Raw genomic sequence first — 27,923 nt, forward strand, 5'->3', positions numbered from 1 at the left:
TGTTTGCTGCAGGCAGCATTGTATCTTACACCTTTCTATTCCCTTGATGCTTTATCATGGGCTATTTGTTCTGAAAACAATGATTATAATTTGTTACTTTCCTTACTGTTGTGGGGTAGGCCTGGGGATGCCAGACCGCCGGTAAATGAATAGTAAGCCTTGCGCGGGGGCAGGAGCGCTTACGACAGAGACCACACTCTTAGCTCCGGTCGGAAGTGACGACCACAAGCGGCTGCCCCACTTTTATTGTAGCCCCGCAGGCCACGCCTGGCCTGCGGATGTAGTGGTGGGTGAGTGTCGGCTGCTAGACCGTATATTTTTAAGGATTATTTTGCATTAAATTTGTGGTATCTTTCCACAGCTGACGTGATGAGACTTCTTACCAAACTGTACTCATTAGAACGCTCCTTATAGTTTGTTTGCAGCAGGAGCAATGCTGGCCCTGCAGTGCATGAATCACAAGCATTAGAGAATACAATAGCTCAGGCATTTAGAGCCATGGCAGCTTGGCTTTGCCAAAGCTTTGTAGATCTGTAACTAGAATTTACTATCCTAACATGCATGAAGAATGCAAAGACACAAATCTTTAAAAAATGTTGAATTAGAAGTATTTACTCAAAGTGCAATCGCACAATAACCATCTTTACATAACTAAAAGAAAAAAACGATAAAGACTCCACTCTTTCCATAGCAACGTAATGCTGATTGTTCTTACATAAATCTAAAAAGCCTAGATAAACTTTCTATTGTCGGGAAAATAAAAATTACAAAGACTCCTTAAATTGAACCAGACCTCAATGTCAAAAGTACGTCGGCAAAAATATTAATGTGCCAAATTAAATGGACAAACAAGTACTGTAGGTCACGTTATATTTGGGTTTAATCTAGCACTGGAATGGAACCCAACTGCCCAGTAAAATGACAGCAGGTTACGAACAGTGCAGAAATGTTATCCTTTGACAACCGCAAACTGCCAACTAATAACTGCATCAACATAGCCAGACAAAAAGAATCAAGCCGCATTTTAAAAGTTCAGCAAATAAAAAAACACTAATGGGCATGCCACGTGTAACATTCAAATAATCATCGCAGATCTATAGGTATAAGTACGCCCCACACTTTGCAGCAAAACATTGACTCACCAGGCCCAAAACCCACGAGCGATATAAAAAAAAAGTTTTTGATTATAAATACCACATACTACGTTTTAAAACGCGTAAATCTTAATTCAGACAAATAAATAAATAAATGGAAGCACTAACCAAAGCCAGGGCGGGCCATTTGCTTAATTTCAGGATGTCATTCTGCCACCAAGGCTACACATAGGAAAGCATGACGATTAAAGACTTACAGGCGGGAAAGCGGCAAAACGTACCTAAGCGCTTACTGCTAGGGGCTCAGTTAATGGGGAGCTATCCATTGCCTCTGAAAATTAGACTTAGCCGAGCCGGAATTTATCAAGTGCGGTAAGTACCACTCAAGAACGACTTTTAGGACGATCATGAGGGTTTTGGGAAAATCAAAATTGCGTGTGCAAGTAAAAACAAGGTATTTTAATTCCGAAAGCCATTTGTAAGTAAGGTTTCTAGTGCCGATATTCATGAAAAAACCTAGGTCTGCACATGAGCAGTAAGTAACAGGATTTGCTGCACGTACCAACTAACATGCCAGATCACGAGGCCCCTAAGAGCTGTGGTGCGACCAAACGGGCGTGCCTGCATTAAGGTGCGGGGGACTGTTGAGACATGACTCCACAGAGGGAACTAAGAATACATCTGTAAGTACGACCAAACAGTGTAAAGACCTGGACGCCACGATCTACCCTCTCCCTTCTCAAAGCCTCTTACCTCGCGGGCCGCAGCGAGCAAAAAGACTAGCGTGTCAGAGAGGGCTTTTTATAGCCTCTTGTGCGCGTCACTGAATGTCCTGCGTTGCAGCCAATTAACAAGCATCGATCTGTTGTCTTTATGGGGCCATGTGTTTCTAATTATTAACACATGGACCCATAAAGGTAAGAAAGTGCTTTGCGACAGCAGCAAAGCAGGCGACCCAGTCCAGATCTGAAGCGAAAGGGAGTCATTTCCAATGGCAGGCCACCGTTTAGTATAAATGGTGATGCCAGCCAATGAAAATGAGGGGCGGGGCTTCAAGTGCCCTTCTCAAATCTACTCTCCTACAAAATCTCACGCCTAGCAAGCAGCGATTTGCGCTGCAACGCCAGGCGAGACCTAAAAAGGCTCTATGGGTCAGTATTAGCCCCTTGAAATGAACTGTCACGGATTGGCAACCAGTGCAAGTCCTTATGGATCCGAAGAATGTGACTGTTTTTCCGGATCCCTTAAAAGAGTCTGGCTGCATGGTTCTGCATCAGTTGGAAAGCTGAGAGACCACAGTACAGAACATTGTAGTCCAGCAGCGAGGTTATGAGAGCATGAATTACCGTCCTCTGGCGATGCAAAGGGAGCAGAAATAGAGATTATTTTTAAGGATCTGCAAAGGCTGAATCACACTTCTACCACACTGTGCCTGGGAGCTGAAGGATAACTTACTAACAAACTTTTCCTCACAACTGTGGCAAGGGTAGGATTTGTGTTCTTTTTGATGCCTCCCATCTGTATCAACAAGGCAGTTTTCTGCTGCCTAAAGGCATTAGTCGCTTTATAAATTAAAGACAAAATTACACAGACTTTAACTCTGATTAGGACAGCCACTGAAAGAAGGCCCTGCAGCCGCATTTTGATCACATGCAACACAGTCTGCGACAGTGCCACTACTGGTGCTGATCTCTATTGAAACTGTTGAATTAAATCCATTGGCAAATATGAAGAATGACCCAAGAGTCTAAAAGTCCCCAAGAATTGCGAATGGGACCAATATACTATGTTAGGATGACCTGCTTGTACACAAGGTTAGACTGGAGCCTTCTTTGCGGATTACTTTTTCACATTTATGGATCTTACATGGGACCGGTAGGGTGAGGTAGTCTCTGATTGGACTAAGTCAACTTGAGGAACCTGGGCCGTGCTTTTTTCTAAGTTTTGAACTTTGGGCTAAATATCCTTGCAAAGGGATTTACTGATTGTGGCAACTTACGCAGATTGCCTAGGATCCTTTTTTAAATTGATTGTGTTTGTTTTTTTTTTTTTTAAGTATAGCCTATAGCATAAAAAAGACAACTGTCAGATAACATGCACTGCAGCATTTTTGTGCAGCCAATATGTGCACATTTGCAAATGATGGAAAAACAAAAAGGAGCATTATGCTACTGGGTAACGGCAGGTGAAAATAACAGCAAACAATCGAAATGAAATAAACAGTGGTAAATCAATGAAAAACTCATGCAGGTTCTAGTAAGGTGATAAAGGCCAGGAGTTATATGTACAGTAATTGACATCATTGAGTACATATACATACTATGTCCGGGTGCCCTTTTGTGTGTACATCAATACCAAAACAGTGGTAAAAAGACAAGAAACAAGTCAACTGTCTTTAGAATGATGCCAACCGTATCAGGGAGAAAAAAAAACATATCCCATTAAACATTAGGGGTATAGGCAGTAGGACGTTCAGAAAGGTTTCTGGTGGCTTTCTCCTATAGGTAGTAGCAACATCATAGCATACTGCCGAGTCAGAGAAGCATGTTCTTCATCCTGTATTTGATTACTTGCAATTGCTTTGCCCTCGGCGTCCACCCATAGATTGCATAGGATCCTTAAAAAGCGAACCCTTGTATCGATATGAACATTTTTCACTTGCATATCTTACAGACAACATTGTAGTTATTTTTGACATAGGTGTTTTAATGCATGTTGCTTATTTGTTAGCAAGATTTGTTTTTCCCTTTTCAGTCCATGGTTTCAGCATTTAGAAACTGTAAGCTTTTAAGTTGGAGTTCTGCCCTCTCAAACATCTGTTACGAAAGGCGAATCAGAACAACATTTCAGTGATTTGTATTCACCACCCCTACTCCTTTCACTGTTTTCAGACTCCAAACAGTTTGGCTCAAAATAAGACAAATGCTCTACTTTCTAATGTTGCGAAAACAGCCCACCCATTAAATCTCTCCCAAAAAAGCTGAAAGAGCCACAAACATAAGCTCTACACAGCGTGTCTAGACACCCTGATCACCGACCAATACTGTCGCACAAGAGGATGCTTGAAAGCAGATATGATCTATTCCAAGAATTGCTATCCATAGACAGAGCTCATCAAGGAGAGGCGGTGTGTCGACTGCACAACAAAAATCCTCCTTAGGCAAAAGCGGTATATTACAACTGTAGTCATCTTTATAAACAGAAATAGTAACAGACAGATTCAAGCCTCCGATTAGTACCTGAAATCATTCAACCTTTTACTATGACAATGACGAACCGTGAAAATACATAAATACTTTGGAAAATCATGGTATCTATGAGGTCAGAATTATTACTCACTAATACCACAAATCCCAAAACTACTCACAAATCCTGCAAAACACCCTTCTAGTTAAAACTGGAATCTTACCAATACTTTTAATTCCCCACTATTCTGACACCCTTACAAACTATCCTACTTTCACCCCCAGAACTGACAGTGGCTAGTGACTAACGAGCCTGCACCACTAGTCTAAAAGGGGCAGAAATGTTCTGACAAACCTCTTTGTCACTGAAGGTGACCGCAAACTCCAATAGATCATCACAAAGAGATCCTATTCCCTTCATACCAGACTCTACACATAACTATGAGTCTCTCAATAATATACAAGGCAACCTACAGGAAATCTGTAGCAAGAAAACATACTAGTCTTCTGACATCAGCAACATGAGATGTGCAGTCAAAGCTATTACAACAAATATAAACACCATTTGTTCACTAGGTTATAGCCTAAGGGACCTAAATGACCAGCTCCTACCAATGCCCAAGAATTAAAGAAAACTGCACTAAGCAAACACACTCTCCTTCACAAGGGAACATTAAAATGCTGTTACGCACATGATATCGCCTAAAGCACATCTAGATTTCCCCAAGTCTTGCTAACATCCCAATAATTATAGGCTACAAAAAATTAGGTACACTGACAACACAGAGCTCATTTCAACAATGCAACAGCGGTATTAGTGTTCTCAGCCCAATCCAATATCAACAGGAGTAATTCTTAAAGGTTTTCTTTATTCGAGCTCACAGCATTAGAGCTCAATCAGTAACATTTGCAAATTGTCACTGGTTTTCTTTACAAAACATATGGAAGAATTGCTGCATTATTTAACGATGGCTGGAAAAGTTACAAAGTATTGTCTCTCTCTTTGCCTCTCCCTCATAAGTAATGAAACAAATTTCTACATTTGAACCCATCAGCCAACTAAGAACATACAGAATTTTAGGAATAAAATGCCAAATTATTAATTTATGGGACAGACAAGCTCCCAAAGGCCACACAAAAAAATAATTATGTTTATGACGATAAAGTATCCTGATCCACAACAAAAGTCCTTACATATGGTCTGTATTGGTCTGTAACACTTATGGTTAACTCCGAATGGAACAATGACAAATACTTGGAACTTTTCAATGCCAGCCTAGAGTCTTGACACAAAGTGAGCACTGTGTCAATATACAGAGACTGCACGGAGACTACAAGAAAATAGAATTTTACTCCCATCATATAGTGACTGAGACAGGGTCAGCAGGCCGTAAGCAATAGCAAAGGGCCAGAAAGCAAAAAAAGCTGGAGTAAGAACAATACATAGGGTAGATGGAATTGTGTATACTTACGTTGTACCAGATAGCAGGAATGGTGTTCGGACACCTTCAACAACCACCACATTCTTCACTCCAGGCTTGGATAGAGTTTTCTTGCTCTTGGTCTGCACAGCTGTAAGTAATGAATTAGAAAGATAATACTACAGTCAAATGCATGTTTGACATCAACTTTGTCAAAAAGAGAATATTCGTTTGTAGGAAGCTGGCTCTATGTATATAGTGGACCAAAAGGAGGTACACTGTGTAAAGTGTCCAGGCAAACCCCAAAGGAATTACAGAAGCACCACTGACACCGCAAATATTCTCTTTTGGGGTAATGTGGGTGAACAGTTAGGCATATCAGAGGGTAGTGCTAAACATTATATACACAAAGACACACACTCAAAGAAATCCGAAAGCTATTTATAAAAATAACATACTTTTATATGAATTAGAGACCACGATCATTGGAAGTACTTTTAGAGTTATACATTTTTACAGTTTTCAGAAGTTGACAGTGCAATTTTTGGGAGTAGTAATGTTTTCCTAAGGGGAAAAACATGTACTGCATTTGGGCACTAGGCAACTTATGGACTGTTCTCCGGGACTTAAGGGGAGTATGGGGCAAGGTCCAAGGCAAACCCAGCAGGTCACCTAAGGAGACTCTGGGGTGTCCGGGTGCAGAGGTGTGTTACGTCACTGGGTGCCCCATGTACTTTAATGGGGAATGGTCAGGTCGAAGAGAGGCTGGGACTGGGGGACCAGTCCGGGGGAATCTACAAGGGTGCTCGACCCTTGAGAGGCTTGGGCATGTGGGAACACCTTTGCACCACTTCTCCTCGGTCTGTGGGGCTTGGGTGCAGTGGCATCTTTTGGCTTCAGGTCCGGTGCTGGAGTCTCACGGTTGGAGGAGGACTGCAGAAAGTGCCTGCAGGCAGTGACTGTACGTTCAGTCAGGCCAGACCCAAGGATGGGCACTGTTCAGATAGGTCTGGGACCCTGTTGGTACCGTCACCTCCCTGTGTATGTGTATGTGTCTTGTAAAGCGCACTGCTGCCCTGAGGCGTCGTGGCGCTGTAGACCGCTGGGGAAACCGTCCTGGCTATCCTTGTGAGATGGTCCCTACTAGGTATCTCCAAGGTGAAACCAGGCATCGCCGGCGAATGTGGGAAACCGTTGTAGAGATGAGGCAAGCTAATGCCCAGAGTTGCCGAGTGTGATCCCTGGTTAGAGTAGGCACCGAGGCGAGAATTATCGAGTCCGCTGACCCTGGTCCACGACCCTGCCGCGTCGGGAATTGAACCCTGGTCCCGGGCCTGTTCTCTGCTTCCGGGTCTGCCGCCTCTAACCAGTGAGCCACACCACTCCACCCCCTTGGACTTGGGATCGCGGGTAGAGAGGTGTTTTGGTTGTTGGGTGGTGTCATTTGCAGACTCACTTTTAACCTTGTTTATGCTGCAGAGGGGCAAACAGGGCCGCAGAGCCACTCTCGAGTAGGGTCTCACTGGCCCTGAAGCCCCATAGCATGCAGTTTGGTCTTCCTCTGCATTGGTGTCTGACTGAACATAAAAAGACTCAATTGCTGCAAGGGGTCCAGTACCCCTGGTACTGTTGTTGTCCGACTCTGGTCGATCCTGGCACCCCCACACTTGGAGGGAGGATGGATCTGACTTGCAGGAGCACTGCTACATCTTCCTGGGCAGCTGCTGTGTTGGAAGATCCCACAGCTCTTAGTGACTCTCTTTAGTGCCTATGCCCCAAGTACCATACTTAGGACATAGGTAGTACCACCTACTAGGTACATACAGAGGTGCTAAAGGCCTGGCTCCCTTGGGATCAAGTGACCAGATGTTTTGTAGGGGGGAAAGAGCACCGAGGACATGGTTAGCAGGAAACCAGTACACTTCAGTCTAAGTTGCATCACATACCACACAAAAAGTGGGTGGTGGGGGTGACTACTGCAACAAATACCCAGTTTCCTACACCCTTAAACACTGGTACTCTTTACAGAGAATCACAAATCTATCGACAGGACACAAATAATGGCCATTGGGAGAAGTGAGCAAGAGGAAAAACACCTATTTAGAGGTGGTGCACATAATCTACTAGTGTACAGAGACACAACATTGCATCTCCCACATATCTGAAGCCATATACTGCTTGCTTGAATTAGAATTAGAGTTACTAATTACTATGAAGAAATACTGACATTCTATAAAAGCATTCCTACAGAAAACGAGAATTGAGGGATAGAAGGCATCAATGGTCTGGAGGAAGACAGGAAGCTAAGACGAGATGCATGCTGTATGTTGTACAGCCAATACAGTGGGTGGCACTGAAGTGAAAAAAGAACATACCAAGGCCCACCTTGCAAAACTGAAAGCTACCAAGGAACCTGGGCCAGAACATGGTATACATCCTTGTGAGGCACCGGCCAAGAAGTCTGTCTCAGAGTTCCAGTGTATATATACATATATTTAGTGCTGTCTAATTTTATGGGAATGCAGATTCTCATAATACAGAGCATTAGGGGAAAAGACTTTAGATTTCTAAGTGAGGAATATTTCAGTGCTTTTTAACCATAGGCTTTTCATAAATAGCTTCCCCAAGGGTTCTACAATCAGAATCAACATTCCCCATGATGAGTCTTCTGTGACAGCAGGAAGTAATTCCTGCATGCAGTTTAATGGATCTGTAGTTTTCCAAGTGGTGAGTTTTATAACCAAGTTATTTTATCACCTTGATGCTAGCGCACACAAATGAGCCTTGGTAATCTCTTAATCAAGTCATTCTTGGATCTCTTTATATTCTTCATGGATTGTTTGGTGATTGTGTAAACTATGAAGTAGAAATTATCTCTTCATCGAGAAGATGAAAATTCTGGGTACGTAGATGGTTTCGTACGTAGTAACTTGAACAAGAGGGGGTACATTGTGGGTGTGAGAAGGTGAGCGAATGGAAGAAAGTGGCCTGTTGACTGACTTGTTAGGCGAGGATCAGGTTCTATGGTGTGGAGAAGGGAGAGGTGGACAAATGCTTGAAGGTTTGGAGTTGAGGGCACAAGTTAAGAATTAATGAGGAGAGGTAACTGCATTGGAGCACTGGGTATAGAACTGGGCAAGCCGAAATAAGTGCAGCTGACCCACTGGCATAGAAAGGACCACAGTACACAAAGGGCCTTGATGGTTGCAACGGATGAGAAATACCTAGTTAGCATGTATGTGGCAGCTCAAAAATTAAGGAAACAGATAAAGAGTAGCAGGATGCAACAAATAATTGAGCTCTGCTAACCCTCAAAGTTCCACATAAGTCTAAGTTCATACAGCAGCTTGTAACAAGTAAAGTCTAAATTCAATAGGTTCATTCCATGTGTATATTACAAAACAATATATAAAAACATTAAAAAAATAGCCACATATCCATTTTCTTACATGCATTATGAGCATAGTTTTTGCTAAGTAACTACATTTCCAATTCTATGTTTTCCCTGTATTTGAGTTTCCTATAATACCCTACTATTAAAACACAACAGGTTTTGTCAACAGGGGACAACTCCCAAAAAACTACAGCCTCTTCATCCATTCTGTTAAATGCATAGAAAAACCCTAATTAACCTCTCACCACTACAAGACATAAAACATTGTGCTAACTTCCAGAGTTATTTACAGTTTTCAGTTGACCAGTAAGTGACATATCAGAAGGGTTTTAAGTGGGTACTATTGAAAGTAGGTACAATAAGCATTTACTTGGCTTTTCTATAGCATACATAAACAAATTGTTTAAATATATTGAGTTTTCTGCCCATTCCAAATCTAAATACAATACTTTTGTTTAATGGAGGTGGAGTCGCACGCCCTGCTGTGGAGGGGAGGGACTGCACGTATAGCGTTACACAAATAACAAAGGTGCGACTATGAAGGAGGGCTGCCGATCAAGATGCAACAACTTTACTACTGGGCAGCCCAATTGAACATAGTGAACGATTGGGCCTTTGGAGACCGGACGGAGCCAGTTTATAGAGTGGAGAACCAGGGGATATTGATCTCTGCTCTATGATGAGAAGGAAATCCGGGGTCTACCGGCACATACGCAGACGGTGGCCAAATTTTGGAGGGAAGCAACAAAATACCTGGGCTAGAAGGGTAAGCTGACCGCAATGACTCCCTTGTGGGAAGGCGACTAACATGCGGCTGTTAGTATGCTAATCGGTTTGAGTAAATGGGAACTTCTCGGACTTGAAAAATTGGGGATGCCTGGAGAGTTCGGGCGTTTGTCCTTCAACAAGAGTATGGAATGGGCCTGGGGGAGTGGTTGCAATATCTACAATTGGGCCATGCCCTGCAGAGACCTATCTGCGACAGTGAGGACCTAGTGGAGGCAGCTCCCCTAGAGGACAGGCTTCTGACAGACCCCCTAGAGAGAATGCTATCTCACTAATAAACAAATGAATAATGCCCCAGACCTCATAGGACCACTACGATTAGTGTGGAAAGGTGATGTGGGTACAATGCAAGACAGACTGGATGGTAGCCCTTCAGGGTAAGCTCCTATTTCCGTCACATTCAATTGATGGTCCTACACTAAATATACTGCTCCCATGGTTTGCTGAGCCGCCTGGGCAGAGCAGAATCACCCCCTTGCCACCGGGGGTGTGGACAAGGCGGCACATTTTACCACCTCCTCTGGGAGTGCCTGGATACAAAGAAATACTAGGGGAGAATCAGGGATATCATGTCACAGGGGACCCCCACCCCACCCTCGCAATGGTTCGTATTAGTCATAGTCGGAGGAGGACTGGCCCAGATACAATAAAAAATGGTTGGCAGGGGTGGTGGCAAAGCGCAGCCTGGCCAGGTGCTGGTGGGCTAGGGCACTCCTAAGAGTGAGAGACTGGCACGCATATTTAGATTGGAGTTGGCTAGCAGAACTAGCAATATACCAAAATAGAGGATATGCCCAAAAAATGGGAGAAAATCTGGGGACAGTGGAAGGCATTTCGAGGGCAGTGTTGGGGTTTCGAATGAGTGGGAATTGTAGACCATCCTCATGGTGATATTCTCCTAAACGACAAATTGTTAAATGTTAACCAACTGTTCAAAACATTACTTGTATAACTGATGTACTGCTGGTTGTGCGGTTTGAATAAAGAGATTCCCCCACCCCAAAAAATTATATATATAGCGTGGATAGCACTGTGCTAATCCTATGCTTAAAGACTTTGCTGTACAAATGGCAAAAGACTTTGTCCATTTCTATCTCGGCGTGGATAGCACTGTGCTAATCCTATGCTTAAAAACTTTGATAGAAAAGCAGACATTTGAGGTGAGCAAATTTAGAGTCTCACTGGTGTTGAGGGTGCTCTAAACAGGAGCTGCCTTCCACCTAAACTTGGGAACTACCCAAAGTTCTCTCCTTTTTTACATAATTTATGTGTCACTCTATGCCTGCAAGGGAATGGTTTTGACTTATACTGGGTGCTCCCTTGTGTCTGGACAAAGCTAAACCTCTCTGAAGAGCTGTAATGACAGCGAAACACATGTCAGGGGTTGCTTATATTCATTTCAGGTTGGCTTGGATGGTATTGTACCAATCCAAAGCTGTAATATTGTGCCTAGAGTGGTAAATGGCTTTTGTCATTTTACAGCTCGGCATGGATAGCACTGTGCTAATCCAATGCTTAAAGACTTTGCTGTACAAATGGCAAAAGACTTTGTCCATTTCTATCTCGGCGTGGATAGCACTGTGCTAATCCAATGCTTAAAAACTTGGACAGAAAAGTAGACATTTGAGGTGAGCAAATTTAGAGTGTCGCTGGTGTGGAGGGTGCTCTAAACAGGAGCTGCCTTCCACCTAAACTTGGGAACTACCCAAAGTTCGCTCCTTTTTTGCATTACATATATACATATATATTGCGGTATTTTGCACATGGGTATCAATTTGTACCACGCATTTTTTCGTTAGAGTACTGTATAGACTATGTGTAATATTTCCTACAGCATTTATGCAGGGACGCAGGATTTGTTTGTGAATTTATTCAGCATATGAATTGATTTTGACTTTGTTATTAGGCAATACAATACCCCTTGAGAGAGAGAAAAAGAAGAAATATCTTTCTATGCACTTTGGCTTACCTCGAAGTATGTTGTTTATGTCTATGTATCACATGGTATGCACAACAGCATATAAAAAGGCATTTTGAGTAACATTCTACTGTGATCAAGGGCATCCGCCCGAAACGTGTCAGTCCACTGCGCTGTTGAACTTGGTTCAATAAATTTCTTTGCCTCATCTTTGGGATTCGTTTGGTCTCTGTTCGCCAGAAGTTCAGGACTACTTGTTTGAATATATATATATATATATATATATATATATATATATATATATATATATATATATATATTCACTGAAAAAACCATAGGTTATAGACCATATATAGTTAGGAATTAGCATTTACAAAACCTTGAAAATTCACTGAAAAAACCATAGGTTATAGACCATATATCGTTAGGAATTAGCATTTAAAAAACCTTATTTTACCCACACAAAACCATTGAAATTCCATATATAGTTAGTTGCACTAACTATATATCGCGCACCCGCAATCCACTGCTGATGATGTCACATATTACATCATTCATGACATGGTCAGTGACATCACTGATGACATCACTGATGATATCTCAAATGACATCACTGATGACATGACTGATAACATCCAGTGATTTTTTGTTTCTGTAAAGTTTAAATATGTCTTACATATTGAAGAATGAGTGGATGTGTAAGTGTCTGGACGAAGGATTTAGTAGGTGCATGACTGACTGTATGACTGAGTGATTAAATGTGTCTCACTGAGTGCATGGGTTAGTGACTAAACTGTCTTAATTTGTGCATCATTATGTCTGTTGTTCTATAAACTGCTGCATGTGTTGATCAGTAGCTATATGAGTAACTATATGGGTTATTGATTGATTGCCCAAGTATTTGTATGGGAGACTGAGTGTGTGTGTGTGGCTGGCTGGGAGGTGTATGACTGTGCAGATCAATGTGTACTTGTATCAATGATTGTATAAGAAGGTAAGTATGTGTTAGTATATGTTTGAAAATGTAAGGTGCTCTATGTTTAACTGTATAGACAAGAAAATGGAAGTGTCATTGATTCTTTACAGGACTGACTAGGTGTGTGAGTAACTCCATGGATGAGTGGCAGACTGTGAGTGTCTGTATAGGTGTATGAGTGCATATGATAGTGTTGTAAAGATGAGTGATTGTATGTATGAATGATTGTATGGGTGAATGAGTGAAGGTGTGTGTAGACGTAGGAATCAGTGAGTGCGTATGTAGTAACTAGTATTGGTGTGTCAATGGTTTCAAAAATTATACTCTGTATTTAACACTGGGTGAAACAGAGGTTATATTAAAATGTGAGGAGATGCATTGTATTGTCACATGAATGATATCATCAGTGATGTGGTCAGTGATGTCAAATGAGATGTCATCAGTGATGTCACTGACCATGTCATGAATGATGTAATATGTGACATCATCAGCAGTGGATTGCGGGTGCGCGATATATAGTTAGTGCAACTAACTATATATGGAATTTCAATGGTTTTGTGTGGGTAAAATAAGGTTTTTTAAATGCTAATTCCTAACGATATATGGTCTATAACCTATGGTTTTTTCAGTGACTTCAAGGTTTTGTAAATGCTAATTCCTAACTATATATGGTCTATAACCTATGGTTTTTTCAGTGAATTTTCAAGGTTTTGTAAATGCTAATTCCTAACTATATATGGTCTATAACCTATGGTTTTTTCAGTGAATTTCAATGGTTTTTTAATAGCAAATATCATAAGCTGTCGAATGTCAAGTACGTGGTAAGTAAAAACATTTTCGTGTTTATGCACACTGATCTGCTTTGAATGCTGCCCCCCCCCCCCCCCTCATTTCTATTAGGAGTACTCTCTCTTTGCAGATAGTGAAAGGTAGTTAACGCAGGCCTTTGCCCCCGTTGTAATACGTCGTGCCTGCTTCTCTCTCCATTTGATTGATTGTTATCCAAGCATTTACTGTTTTAGAATTGGTTCTCTTTGGTTCATTCTCTATTTACAAACAAACACAGAGTCGCAATACTCTGTTTAGTCTTTGCAGATAACGAAAAATCGTGTAAAAAAACAAAAGGAATCGAGCAAAATCAGTAGGCCACTAATGGGATCTCTTTTTGACCTCGCTAAAATAGAAACATTAAGAACAACCCCTCATGACAAATACGAAACTAGTGAGATGAACTGAACTCCACACCATGATGGCTGCAATACAGCTCGGCTCCGCCACCCACCCCGCCCAAAATAACGATAAAGAGCGGCTGCCATGATTGCTCGCGGAATGGCCACGACGGAGCTACGAAATGGTGGTGCTCTCATGCTAACGCCAGCTTCAGTCTGAAACATCCAGAAACACTGTAGACTACCAATTCGATCAGTTCCGGTAGTCAAGTCAAGTCAAGTCATAAAATTTATATAGCGCACTACATACCCAGAGGGTTTCAAGGCGCTTAGGAAGGGGGGGGTGATTATTTGTCAAATATCCACGTTTTAAGCTGCTTTCTGAACGCTAGGTGATTCTGGGTGAGGCGAAGGTAAGCGGGGAGTGAGTTCCAGGTTTTGGCAGCCAGGTAAGAGAAGGATCTGCCTCCCATGGTGGTCTTGTTGATGCGAGGTACAGTGGCGAAGGCTTGGCTGGAAGAGCGGAGTTGGCGGGAGGGGGTGTAGAAGGACAGTCGAGAGTTGAGGCAGTCTGGTCCGATGTCGTAGAGTGATTTGTGTGCGTGGGTGAGCAGTCGGAAAGTAATCCTCTTATTGACGGGTAGCCAGTGGAGATCTTTAAGGTGACCAGAGATGTGTTCGTTGCGTGGGATGTCTAATATGAGCCTGGCTGAGGCGTTTTGGATTCGTTGTAGTTTATTCTGGAGTTTAGCGGTGGTACCTGCGTAGAGGGTGTTTCCGTAGTCCAGTCGGCTCGTGACCAGAGCATGGGTGACTGTTTTCCTTGTTTCGGTGGGGATCCAGCGAAATGTTTTTCTGAGCATGCGAAGAATGTTAAAGCAGGAAGACGATACGGCGCTGACTTGTCTGCTCATTGAGAGTGAAGAATCCAGGATGACGCCAAGGTTCCGTGCGTGGTCTGTCGGGGTGGGAGCATTTCCGAGGGCTTCTGGCCACCAGGAGTTGTCCCATGCAGAGGGGGAATTACCTAAGATGAGGACCTCTGTTTTGTCTGAGTTCAGTTTCAGTCGGCTTTGTTTCATCCATTCGGCGACTTCTTTCATTCCTTCGTGAAGGTTAGTTTTGGCGGTGCTGGGGTCCTTGGTGAGAGATAGGATCAGTTGAGTGTCATCTGCGTAAGAGATGATGTTGAGGTTGTGTTGGCGGGCGATGGCCGCGAGGGGGCTCATGTATACGTTGAAGAGGGTGGGACTGAGTGAGGATCCTTGTGGTACGCCGCAGATGATTTCAGAGGCCTTGGACTTGAATGGTGGGAGGCGGACTCTCTGGGTTCTTCCGGTGAGGAACGAGGTGATCCATTCCAGTGCCTTTCCTTGGATTCCGATGTTTCTGAGGCGTTGTAAAAGGGTGCTGTGGCAGACAGTGTCGAAGGCTGCAGAAAGGTCGAGGAGGATGAGGGCGACTGTGTCTCCATTGTCCAGTAGAGTTCGAATGTCGTCTGTTGCTGCGATGAGGGCGGTCTCAGTGCTGTGTTTGGCTCGGAAGCCAGATTGTGAGGGGTCGAGTGATTTGTTGGCTTCGAGGAAGGCGGCGAGCTGGTTGTTGACAGCTTTCTCGATGACTTTGGCCGGGAATGGAAGAAGCGAGATGGGGCGGTAGTTTTTGAGTTCGGTGGGATCTGCTGTTGGTTTTTTCAGAAGGGCGGTGAGTTCAGCGTGTTTCCAATGTTCTGGGAAGGTAGCGGAGTTGAAGGAGCAGTTGATGACGTCTCGGAGGTGCGGAGCTATGACGGAGTCTGCTTTGTTGAAGATGTGGTGAGGGCAAGGGTCTGTGGGGGATCCAGAGTGGATGGAATTCATCAGGCGGATGGTGTCCTCAGTGGAGATAGGGTTCCAGGCGTTAAGGGTGTTAATGGGGGGAAGATGGACAGCTGATGGTAGGGTGGGTTGGCTTCCGGGTTGGTTGTCAAAGCTGTTGTGGATGTCAGCAATCTTGTTGTGGAAAAAAGAGGCTAGGGAATCGCAGAGGGTTTGAGAGGGGGTGATGTCGTTGGAGTTGGCCGAGGGGTTGGAAAATTCCTTGACGATGTTGAAAAGTTCCTTACTGTTGTGGGCGTTGTTGTCAAGTCGATCCTTGAATGCTGTTTTCTTGGCTTTACGGATCAGTTGGTGGTGAGTACGGATGGCGCTTTTGAAGGCGTCTTTGTTGCTGGTGGATGGGTCTTTTTTCCAGGCTTTTTCAAGGGAGCGGCACATTTTCTTGGATTTCTTAAGATCATCGTTGAACCATGAAGCCTTTTTGCTGCCAGGTTTGCTTTGACGTTTCTTCAGTGGTGCTAAGGTGTCGGCGGTGTTGGATAGCCAAAGGGTGAGGTTGGAGGCGGCTTCGTTGGCGTTGGAAGAGAGGGCTGGGGAGGTTTGAAGGAGCGATGTGGAGATCTGCTCCGTGGTGATTTTGTTCCAGTTTCTTTGTAGGGTTGGTTGGAGGTGGTTGGTGGGTTTCGGCTTGTTGTAGGTGAAGTGAACGCAGCTGTGGTCAGTCCAGAGGAGATCCGTAGTGTGGCTGAAGGAGACATGGTTGCTGGAGGTGAAGATGGGGTCGAGTGTGTGACCTGCGATGTGGGTGGGGGAAGTGACCAGTTGTTTAAGTCCGAGGTTGGCGAGGTTGTCTAAGAGGGTGGTGGTGTTGCGGTCGTTGATCTTTTCAAGGTGGAAGTTGAGGTCTCCCAGAAGGATGTAGTCTTTGGAGGGGGGCGCGTGTGGGGTGATGAAGTCCGTGATGTCTTCACTGAATTTTGCGCGGGGTCCTGGTGGTCTGTAGAGGAGGGTGCCTCTGAGTGTGGTCTTGGGGTCGATGTGGATCTGGAAGTGAAGGTGTTCGGAGTTCACGAGGTTGGCGTCAGAGCTGGTTGAGATGCGGATTGATTTCTTATGGACGATAGCGATTCCTCCTCCTGTATGGTCGGTGCGGTCCTTGCGTGTGATCTTATAGTCTTCAGGGATGGCAATGGCGATGTCAGGGGCGGAGGAAGCGTTCATCCATGTTTCCGTTAGGAAGGCGACGTCAGGAGAGATGGTGTCTAGTAGGTTCCAGAGGTCAATGGCGTGCCTGTGGACCGAGCGGGTGTTGAGAAGGATACATTCTAGGTGGTTGGGGTTGGGAGTCTGTGTTGTGGTCGTAGCGGGGATGTTGGCGGTGCCGATGAAATTGCAGGAGATGCAGGAGAACGGTCCATGGGTGCGTCCCGGAGCGGCTTGGACGCAGTTGGGGGGGCGACCGGGGTTAAGGGCTAGGAGGGTGGCAGCATCGTAGGTAATGCGGTGGGGCTGGGCAGCGCGAGGGGCAGGGGGTATGGCGCTGGGCGCGGTCCAGGCGCGGACGGGCGTAGACGGGCTTACCTTTGGCGCACCTTCGGCGCGGGTTGGGCGCGGTCGCTGCGCGTGAACGCTGCGCGCGGGAACTACTGTCATATATGGATAGTGGAAGGGGAGGGGCGAGGGCGGCTCAGCTGGGAGGCGTGGCGGGCTCAAGGGACGGAGCACAATAACAACAAGCACAAAATGGAGGGGAGGGCAGGGCGCCGGGGGCTCTTACAAACAATGCGCAGGAATGGTCAATGAATGAAAACGGAATGCAGACGCTTTAAATATGGCAAACTAGTTACAATGCAACTTAGAGATAAGCACGATATGAAAAACTTAACTGCATGCGCTTTTAAATCGCCAAACTCGGACACAGTGCAGCGAGAGTAATAAGCAGGTAATGAAAAGCTAAATACTGAATTCACACGCTCTAAATACGCAGATCTTGGAGTCAGAGCAGCATAAGAATAACGATACCACTTTCAGAGGGAGCGCAGGCAGGGGAGCGAGCGCCCCAATGTAACCCGGTAGAGAAGAACTAGCCCTCCCCTCTTTGACGGATGGTTCTTGTTGCCTGTCCCTTCTGTTGTCATTTAACAGAACTATTTAGCCTGCTGAAAGGGGTTGTGTTCCGACCGCTGGTTGGTGGAGACATTTTGACTATATTCTGGACCTGCGTTGTCGCGTAATGCGTCATATGACGCGCCGCGTTAGCGCATCCGGAAGTCATCCGGGGCGCGACGCGCAGCGCGTAACGTAAGCATAACAGGTCATGTGACTTGTTAATAAAACTTTTCATTGGTTCATTTTACTTTTCTTATTCTAATGATGAAAGGCTTGGTCATATGACCTAAAAATTACGCTTTTTATTACTTCCGAACATTATTTTTTCTTAAATATATGTTATAATGTTCCAGGCTAATGTACTTTCCCGGAAAATTTACAACTGTCCTGCAAGTAAAATATATTCTTTTTTCGAGAAAAAGGGCGTTTCTTCGTCCCATGACGGAGCCGTTGAGCAAAAGAGGGTCGACCTGCTGTCTTAGTCGCCGATACGCCTGAATATGAGATTCTTATCGATCACTTTATGTTGCAGGAGTAGAAAACACAACAGCCCTTGACCATTTATCTTTACTGCGTTCCTGCGTATTATACCTTTTACCCTTCATGTAATTGGTCTGCTTTATTTCACTTGCCTTTTAATGATTCTAAAACAGTCACTATTATTAAAAACTTTACCAATGTATATACTACTACCATGTTTTCTTTTAAAAACCTTTATTGTGAAAATTTCATTATACAAATACGAGCCTATAACCACGTGGGCCGGCCACGGAGCAAACTGTAATCGTATATGATGAGTAGACATTTACACTGTAGAGGAACGTAACGGGCGGGCCATTAGGTTGCAAGAACTAAGGTGTCTAACAGTTGCGGAATCGGTGGACGTACATTTTATAATTAAAATACGACAGGGCCAGTTACAATAAAATTATCTAGATATACATTTGCGGGCAAGTACCATGCGTGACGTTAATTCGAACTTTCAATAGTACAGTAATCAATAACACATCAGAACTTAATATCAATAGGGATGTCGAAATATTCAATCAATTCTCGTCCCCGCCCGCCATGTGCTTCAAAACTGCATACGTATCTCGTGATTTCAAGGTTCTGCAACCAGTACACAACAAGGAGTTACGAGTCCCATTTATTCCGGCGCCATTTTGGGCGAGGACGGGCAGGTCCAGGATATAGTCAAAATGTCTCTACCAACCATCGACTATGATGATGTTCACATGCTGTATTTATAGAGTAACACTCATCTGTCCACATGAAATTAATTTGCCACAATCTAAACATGTCATTTTAATCTTTCCAAAGTTCTTCTAAATATTTGGGACCGTTTCCCTTGCCTCTGATGCTGTCAGTGCCACTTCTTTGATGAATGTACTGGCAGGTCGGGGGTTCTCCTCCAAATCTCTCTTTTATGCAGCACTATAATTAATTGGTGCCACCTCTCCATATGACGATGCATGGTATAGTTACCATAACTATATTTTTTTTCGGTTCCTCTGGAGAGTACATCGTGGCAGATGAAGCGTATAACGTACCAGGCATTTACCTTTTTTTGCACGTAGAGGAAAGGAAAAAAAAAAATCGAGCGTCCGAGTTCTAAGGTGTCCCAGGGCCATTTTAGTGGACCAGGCCCAAATCCAAAGAACAGGCCGCCATTTTGAGAGTCCTGTTGCAGCCGCCTGTCGCTGTAGCATCAAGAGCGGCCAAAACTCAGCTGAATGGCAACTGAAACGGTAAAGGGGCGCCCCACTACAGCAGACTAGCCTCCACCTAGGAAGGCCCGTTCACGCCGCCTCCCCCCCCCCCCCCTTCGGGCACCCCACGCCGTTATTCGGAGCAGTATTGTAGGATGGCCACACCAGTGCAGCAACTTGCTAGACACCACCTCGGTGGTAACCGAATCTCAGCGCCTTGTGGTGTCTTCTATTCAGAAAACATTGTTGTGCTGCCTTCGACCTATTCGCCGCAAGTGCGCACGCAACTCAGCTGCATAGCTTGCTAGACACCACCTCGGTGCTAACCGAATCTCAGCGCCTTGTGGTGTCTTCTATTCCAAAAATATTGTTGCGCTGCCTTTGGCCCCATTCGCACATCGGTCCGCTACTGCCGCCATCTCACAGGCCAACGGGGCGCCCCACGCCGACTTTCAGCATTGTAGGATGGCCACACCAGTGCACCTTACTAGACACCACCTCGGTGCCATCCGGATCTTGGCATCTCAGCGCCTTGTGGTGTCTTCTACTCAGAAAATATTGTTGCGCTGCCTTTGGCCCCATTCGCACATCGGTCCGCTACTGACGCCATCTCACAGGCTAATGGGGTGCCCCACGCCGACTTTCAGCATTGTAGGATGGCCACACCAGTGCAACTTACTAGACACCACCTCGGTGCCATCCGGATCTTGGCATCTCAGCGCCTTGTGGTGTCTTCTATTCAGAAAATATTGTTGCGCTGCCTTTGGCCCCATTCGCACATCGGTCCGCTACTGACGCCATCTCACAGGCTAATGGGGCGCCCCACGCCGAGTTTCAGCATTGTAGGATGGCCACACCAGTACAGCAACTTGCTAGACATCACCTCGGTGCCATCCGGATCTTGGCATCTCAGCGCCTTGTGGTGTCTTCTATTCCGAAAATATTGTTGCGCTGCCTTTGGCCCCATTCGCACATCGGTCCGCTACTGACGCCATCTCACAGGCCAACGGGGCGACCCACGCCGACTTTCAACATTGTAGGATGGCCACACCAGTGCGGCAACTTACTAGACACCACCTCGGTGCCATCCGGATCTTGGCGCGTTGTGCTGCCTTCGGCCTATTCGCACATCGGTCCGCTACTGACGCGAACTCACAGGCCAACGGGGCGCCCCACGCTGACTTTCAGCATTGTAGGATGGCCACACCAGAGCTGCAACTTGCTGGACACCACCTCGGTGCCATCCGGATCTTGGCGCGTTGTGTTGCCTTCGGCCTATTCGCACATCGGTCCGCTACTGACGCCGCCTCACGTGCCAACGTATTTTCTCCGCATTTTATACCCTATGCCGCATAACAGGTCATGTGACTTGTTTATAAAACTTTTCATTGGTTCATTTTACTTTTGGTTTCCTAATGATGGAAGGCTTGATCATATGACCTAAAAATAACACTTTTCATTGGATGAAAACTTTTTTTTTTCCCAAACGATGAAAGCCCCACCTTGTTTCTGGATGTTTCACACTGAAGCTGGCGTCACCATGAAAGCACCACCATCTCGTGGCTCCGTCGTGGTCATTCCGCGAGCAATCATGGCAGCCGCTCCCCACCAGAAGCCTGCAGGAGTCGGGGGCCCCCAAAACTTTTGTTGAATCCTCAAGGCGGAGGGGACGCTTTCGAGAATGGGGTCCAAGACCTAGCAGACAAGCGTCCGATTTCCAAGGTGTCCCAGGGCCATTTCAGTGGACCAGGCCCAAAAAGAAAAGAGCCTGCCGCCATTTTGAGAGTCCTGTGGCAGCCGCCTATCGCTGCACCGCAAGAGTGGGCGCAACTCAGCTGAATTGCGGCTTTTGACACAGTGGACTAAAAGCGGACGGAATGGCAACTGAAACGGTAAAGGGGCGCCCCACTACAACAGACTAGACTCCACCTGGAGAGGCCCGTTCACGCCGCCCCCCCCGCCCCCGGGGCGCCCCACGCCGTTATTCGGAGCAGCATTGTAGGATACCAAAACCAGTGCGGCAACTTACTGGACATCACCTTGGTGCCATCGTTCTGCTGCCTTGGAACTATTCGCACAACAGTTTGCTACTGATGACCCACCCCCCGAGACGCCCCACGCCGGATGCCGAAATCAGTGCGGCACCCAGACAACATCACCTGGGTGCCGTCCAGAAATCTGGACGTTGTGCTGCGTTGGGACTATTCGCACAGCCGACCGCTACTTCGTTGTTTTTCCCTAAAAATGTTTATATGTTTTTACTGTTTTTGTTTTGTTGTATATATTTATAAGTTATTAAAGTTTTATAATCTTACTACTTTGTTGGAGTGCTATATATTCTTAATGCGACACATAATTGTAAAAACTTTGATGTACAAAGAGTCATCCCTGGAATCTTCCGCTTCAGGCTCGGTCCCCTCCCCAATCACAATACAGGATGGTTTTCAGATAGTAGGAACGCGTGTGCTGTGACGGATCTCATCGAGTGTGGGCCTTGATCTACTATAACTCCTTTGAAGAGGGGTGATTCTTTACAGCTGGGGCCATAAACTACATCTGCAGGGCTAGCTGATAGCCTAGGACCGGCCTGGACAATCGGACACAGAGGAAAAGGAGTGTCAGAGGGTGCGGTAGTGAATAGGGCGAAAGGGAGGTGTCGGGCGGGCACAGGGTGTGATTCTCAGGGAAGAGCAGCGCAGATGGGGGGAGGTTTATTACCCATGCATAAGACAGAGAATGAGGGTGACCAGTGCCTGGGGGAGATGCTTGCGAGGGTGGGGAGCCATGCTAAGGATCGACAGCGTGCAGAGAGTGGGTCTGGTCAAGGCATCTAAAATGACTGCCGTGCACGACAAAAGTGTGGCATTTGAAAAAAGGCAAGATGGCGCAGACAATGTTTTTCAACACTTCCTGATTTCCTTCGAATCGAACGTTAACAGACGTTGGGGCATATTACCAAAGTTAAGCGATATTTATCCCTAACGATGCTTAGCAACGAATTTTTTACCGCTAAGCATCGTCAGAAATTATCGCAGATAAACCTTGCTATTATCAAGGTTTATCGCAAATGCCATAAAAAACGACCGCAATGCATTAATATCGCTGAAAACTCAGCGATATTCATGCATTACCGAGCTAATGCTCTTAGCCATGTTATCCACCTCCCATTGGATAACATGGCTAAGAACTGCTCAGGGCAGGTGGTAGCTTTTGGAGATATTCGCGCTTAGCGCGAATATCTCCAAAAGTTGGTAATAGGAGATAGCGATGTTAGCGACTGTTTCCAGTCGCTAACATCTTGGCATGCCCACTTTGCATGTCATTAGTGATAAATATCACTGACATGCAAAGTGGGGCCCAAGATGGTCGCTATCTCCTACTAGCGGTCGCTAACTGGTGTTAGCAACAGCTAGGTAATACAGAGATAATTTTATCTCCGCGAAGCGGAGCGCTGTTACAGATATATATCTTTTTTTGAACGTTAATTTCTCAAAATCCACTGAAGCACATAAATTGAGACCTAGCAAAGGCACATCGAGCTACCAGTCCCTACAATTTTGCCAAGTTTCGTGCAAATCCATTCAGCCGTTCGATTATTATTATTATTTTTTTTTTTGCCCCGCGGGGCCCTTTTAAAACCTCCACATCAAACCTAGGGGGTCAGGGAGGATCTGCTATGCCCCCTTATGGTCATTTGCCCCTTCGCTTTGGCCTCCTCTTGTCTCTCGATCCTACCGAGAGACAAGATGGCGGCCGCTACGGACTGTTTGGAATGTTTACAGACGCCGGAGAACCAATCAGCTTCGCTTCACAAAGCTCCGTAACGCGTAAAGTCCGCGAACCGGAGCGCTGCCTGGTCCGCTGTTACAGATATATATCTTTTTTTGAACGTTAATTTCTCAAAATCCACTGGAGCACATATATTGAGACCTAGCAAAGGCACATCGGGCTACCAGTCCCTACAATTTTGCCAAGTTTCGTGCAAATCCATTCAGCCGTTCGGGCTAAAAGTGAGGCCAACCGCCCTATGGAAAACTCAATGTTAAAAACACGTTTTGGGACCCCCTTTTTTCTCGGCACCCCCTTGACGAACCCTCCCCAAATTTTCAGGGGCTGCTCAGAAACAAAATGTTCCATTTTCCTGAAAATTTCAGCCAATTCCGTCCACAAACGCCAAAGTTATTAGACATAGAATTTTCAAAAATCCCATAGAGAAAAAATCCTAACTATATATACCTACTGGCGACCGCCAGTAGGTGATATATATATATAGTTTTCACCTTGCTTACACTTCACTAAGATGAATTCTTATCAAGCCTTCCTCTCCACTTTACCACAGTACACAGCACTTTAGTAGCAGACTCACCCAAAGACTGGTTAAAACCCTAAAAAGTCATTTTTTTGGGCTACAGTGTTCACATTTAGGATATCATCACTTTTCAACCTTAACTCCGTACACATGGTTACAGAACTAAGTTCCCGACTACCTATCTATCACTTTATACTCCCGAAATTTTCATAAACTCACACTACTATCACATATATCATCCTTTTCTTTGGTCTTAATGTATGAGATTTTGTTTTCTTGGGCTGCATTGTTCGGACAAGCTTGCTATTTACCTATTTTCCTCTACAAACATGCCCCAAAGCAGAGGAGACACACAGAGTAAACGGAATTATTACTACAAAGGTAGGAAAGGTTTAGGATGGACACACACCAACATTGTAGAACTCCGCCCACCAAGACAGAGAGAGATAGGTTGGGTTGGCAGCAAAGAAAAAAGTAGTAGCCTGACATACCAGAATTCCTCTACTACCAGATCGGAGCTGGGCGATGCTAACAAAAAATTTGAGCTGAAGCAACTTTAAAAAACGTTTATGAGTGGTCTGGAGACTATGCTGTGTTAGCTGCAAAGTTGTCAGACACGAGGCAGCCTGAGATCTTTTCAAATCAGTTTATGGGATAATAGTTACAGGAAGTGATCTGAAATGTGACAGGTATCAGTATTATGCTCAGTTACAAAGTCTTGTGGTGCAGCAAAGCAGGTGTCAATGTGAAGGGCACTTTCTCTGACACGATGTAATTCCTTTCGTATTGTACAGTCTCAGCGTATGGCACTTTCTTGCTTCTTATGGAGGCTTTAAGTGGTATTTAACTGATCGAGTAGGTAATTATCCAATCTTCTTGTTCGAGTAAGAAACATTTGTTGGTAGTGCTGTCATCTGTAAGCCTTGCGTTTTAGAGGGGTGCCGGAGGCTCCAGACTTGTTACTGCAGTGTGTAGCATAATGTGGAATCTGAATGGAGTGTGAGGGATAGATTCGCAGGCAGCCTATACATTCCAGTATGATTTCATGTCAGTTGGCTAGATTTCAGGAGCATTCAGGTTAACACTCCTATTCTGAATTCAAGCAATAGGATGATCATTATTCTCTATGGCAGCATTCCAAGGATTAGTTAGCTGGGCAGAGAATGAGCTACCCCTGATGCAGTGTTTTGGTTGGAGCCCACCCAAGTGCGATAGGAGCCGACACAGGTGCACGGTTAATAGACTGGTAAACATGCACTGGCACATGAAAGCCTGTTAAGACACCAGTGAAATACTAAACAGCCAGCACAGGCAGAATGAATGCCAAAACCCCTGGAGGCAGTTGAGCAACTGGTGAAACACTGTATAGAGCCAGCACAGGCAGGATAGACAACCGTAACACAGGAGACACTCTCAAGCCACCAGAAAAACACTGTACAGGGTCAGCACAGACAGGGCAAACGCCCAAACCCCTGGAGGCACTGCTAAGCAACCGGTGGAACACTTTACAGAGCCAGCACAGGCAGAATGAATGCCCAAACCTTTTGAGGCAGTTAAGCCACCAGTGAAACAATGTACAGAGCCAGCATAGGCAGGATGAAAGCCCAAACACCTGCAGCTGCTGTACAGAGTCCTCATAGGCAGGATGAATGCCCAAACCCCTGGAGAAATGGGCAGGTCACCTGTGAAACACTGTACAAAGCCAGCACAGGCAGGATGAAAGCCCAGGCCCCTGGAGGAACTGTTAAGCCACCAGAGAAACACTATACAGAGCCACCACTGGCAGGTTAGAAGGCCAAACATCAGGAAGAACTTAAATACTGCATTCCACAAAATAATCTTAGTACAGATAACTGCCTCAGACAGCCTGTGTACTGTGTGAATCCCCCAGTACACAGGTAAATGTACATGAAGCACAGTGAGGAAAAGCGGCAATTTAATCTGTTATAAGTTAGGCCAGGAAAGATTAATTTACCAGGAGAGTTGAGTGGAGAAGAGCAGCTCACAGATCTTGCACCTGGAAGAGAGGAAAAGGAAAAAGAATTTCTATGGTGTGATACGTCAGTAAAACAATGTCTTTACAAATACAAATTCATAAATTGCTTTCACATCAAGGAACAAAGCAAGTCTGGTAAGCACAACCTCAAATAATGAGCAAAAGAAGGGGTGTGGCTTGACGGATGAGGAGCCCGATTTGAAATGAAAATAAGTAATCATTCATAGGGAAGACTTATTGGCATACTCTCATTGATATTTCATTCTCAAAGTAAACATAAGATATGTAGATTGGAAAAGAAATGCAAACCAATTGTGAAGTCAAATTAGAAGTGAAAAAGGACAAAGTATAGTGAACATCTAGCAAGTAATGGTTAATGTTACATTTTTACTGGATCGTTTGGGGGAAGGCTACATCTTAACTATAGCTTAACTGTAATTGAACAAAAGTTTAAATACTGGAGGAAAAGTAATTAGACACCTAAACATTTCACAAACCTGAACATTGAATTCAGCATTTTCAAACTTTAAAAACAGCATGGTTTATTTATTTTTTCCAAACAATTTTCTCACAGGAAACTGAATAGAATTTAAAAGGCTTGTCGTTCATGATCCACCTTAAAAATGGCAGAGGGCTAGTTGCAGGCACTTAAAACAACTAAAGTGCTTACTGAGGATCATAATACGGTGCCGTCATAATTTAAAGGAAAAAACTTGTTAAAGCAGAATCTGCTATAGAATCAATAAGCTGGTCTTTCGGTGCAGAACTCATGCTCTGGGCTAAGTACACGTTTCGTCTTAAACGCTAGTCCAGTCACTGCAGCAGCTCGCCCCAGTACCATACATACTGCCTTTATGTGCCAAGGTCTGGGCATTCATGCAACATGTGGAATGAAGGATATAAACCCAACCTGATAAAGTGTGTTCTTTAGTCGAACCTAGGGAAAAGAAGCAAACCCGTTGCTGTGCTTTTACGGGGGCGCTGGGAGGGGTGAGGAGCAATAAGGAAAGTGAAGGGGCAGGCATGTGAGGGTGAAGTAACACACTGGAGAGCAAGAACACACATGCACTCCCATGTAGTACTTACAGCAAAGGAATAAAAGTAATTCCCGGATGTGAGTCACGGAAAGATACAAGTCATTGATAAAAAAAGAGCGTTAAAGATACTGTGCTCTGGGGACAGGACAAACAAGAGGATGGAAAGCCACGAGTAAGCAGCAAATGAGTGACAAGAAAGTCAACATATGATAAGCAATTGGCTGCGTCTGAGCCTACTGTAAGTATTGGTATTCAACAACAGACGGCTAAAGTCTGTATCGAGGCGAGTTCGAATTGGGAAACATCCTAAACCACGAAGTATTAATAACGAAATGCCTTTACAACGAAGTTCAAACAACGATAAAACCTGAGCAACGAAGTTCTTTACAACGAAGTCCTGAATCACGACTTTTCCCGGACTGCAATGAAATAGTGTGCATGGCATCTCTCCGCCCCCATTCTCTGCATTGCACGTCACCCCTGTTAAGGCCTGACATGAAGATCAGCCACCCGGACTTCTCATGTCAATAGCCTTAACAACAAATCCATAACAACGAGTGTACTAAACAACAAATCCTCAACAACTACCTTTACCTTAACCACTACTGTACATGAACGACTTAATAAACCAAAGGTAAGTATCAATAATTAAATAAATCTTACATGCAAGTACAATTATATTGAAATAATTGCAATTAGGAGCATGATGTAAGGTATTTAATTGTAATCATGCTGACAATATATGAGTCTTCATTTTAATGTACAATGTTAGGCCAGTAGATGGTAATGATTGTTTGTTTTTCACAGATGCAAACTTGATTTGTGCTCGATGCGAATGGTTGTCACATTTGAAATACATAAAAAATGGAAAATGGACATTTTTATATGTGTAAAATAAGTTGAGTCTTATAAAAATTGAAAAAAGTTATGAAATACGTTTAAAAAAATGAACATGCACATTTCAGTGACATTTTAATTAGACATTTTGTAATTATAAACAATT

At 44.6% G+C, this 27,923-nt stretch overlaps 1 protein-coding gene and 1 non-coding gene across 2 annotated transcripts in view; both read right to left on the reverse strand.

Moving 5' to 3' along the window:
* Positions 1 to 27,923, reverse strand: part of HADHB (hydroxyacyl-CoA dehydrogenase trifunctional multienzyme complex subunit beta) — a 103,992-nt gene that overhangs the window by 68,700 nt on the left and 7,369 nt on the right. The window contains exons 3-4 of the mRNA XM_078650016.1: positions 25,863 to 25,904; positions 5,752 to 5,851 (exon numbers count right to left, since the gene is read on the reverse strand). Coding sequence (XP_078506142.1) covers positions 5,752 to 5,851; positions 25,863 to 25,904 — 142 coding nt within the window. The remainder of the gene's footprint in view (positions 1 to 5,751; positions 5,852 to 25,862; positions 25,905 to 27,923) is intronic.
* On the reverse strand, positions 825 to 944 carry LOC144765455 (small nucleolar RNA SNORA54). The gene has a single exon (XR_013597441.1). It is a non-coding gene; the product is annotated as a small nucleolar RNA SNORA54 (small nucleolar RNA).

The sequence above is a fragment of the Lissotriton helveticus genome, chromosome 6 (assembly GCF_964261635.1).
Source record: "Lissotriton helveticus chromosome 6, aLisHel1.1, whole genome shotgun sequence".
In the NCBI taxonomy this organism is placed as follows: Eukaryota; Metazoa; Chordata; class Amphibia; order Caudata; family Salamandridae; genus Lissotriton; species Lissotriton helveticus.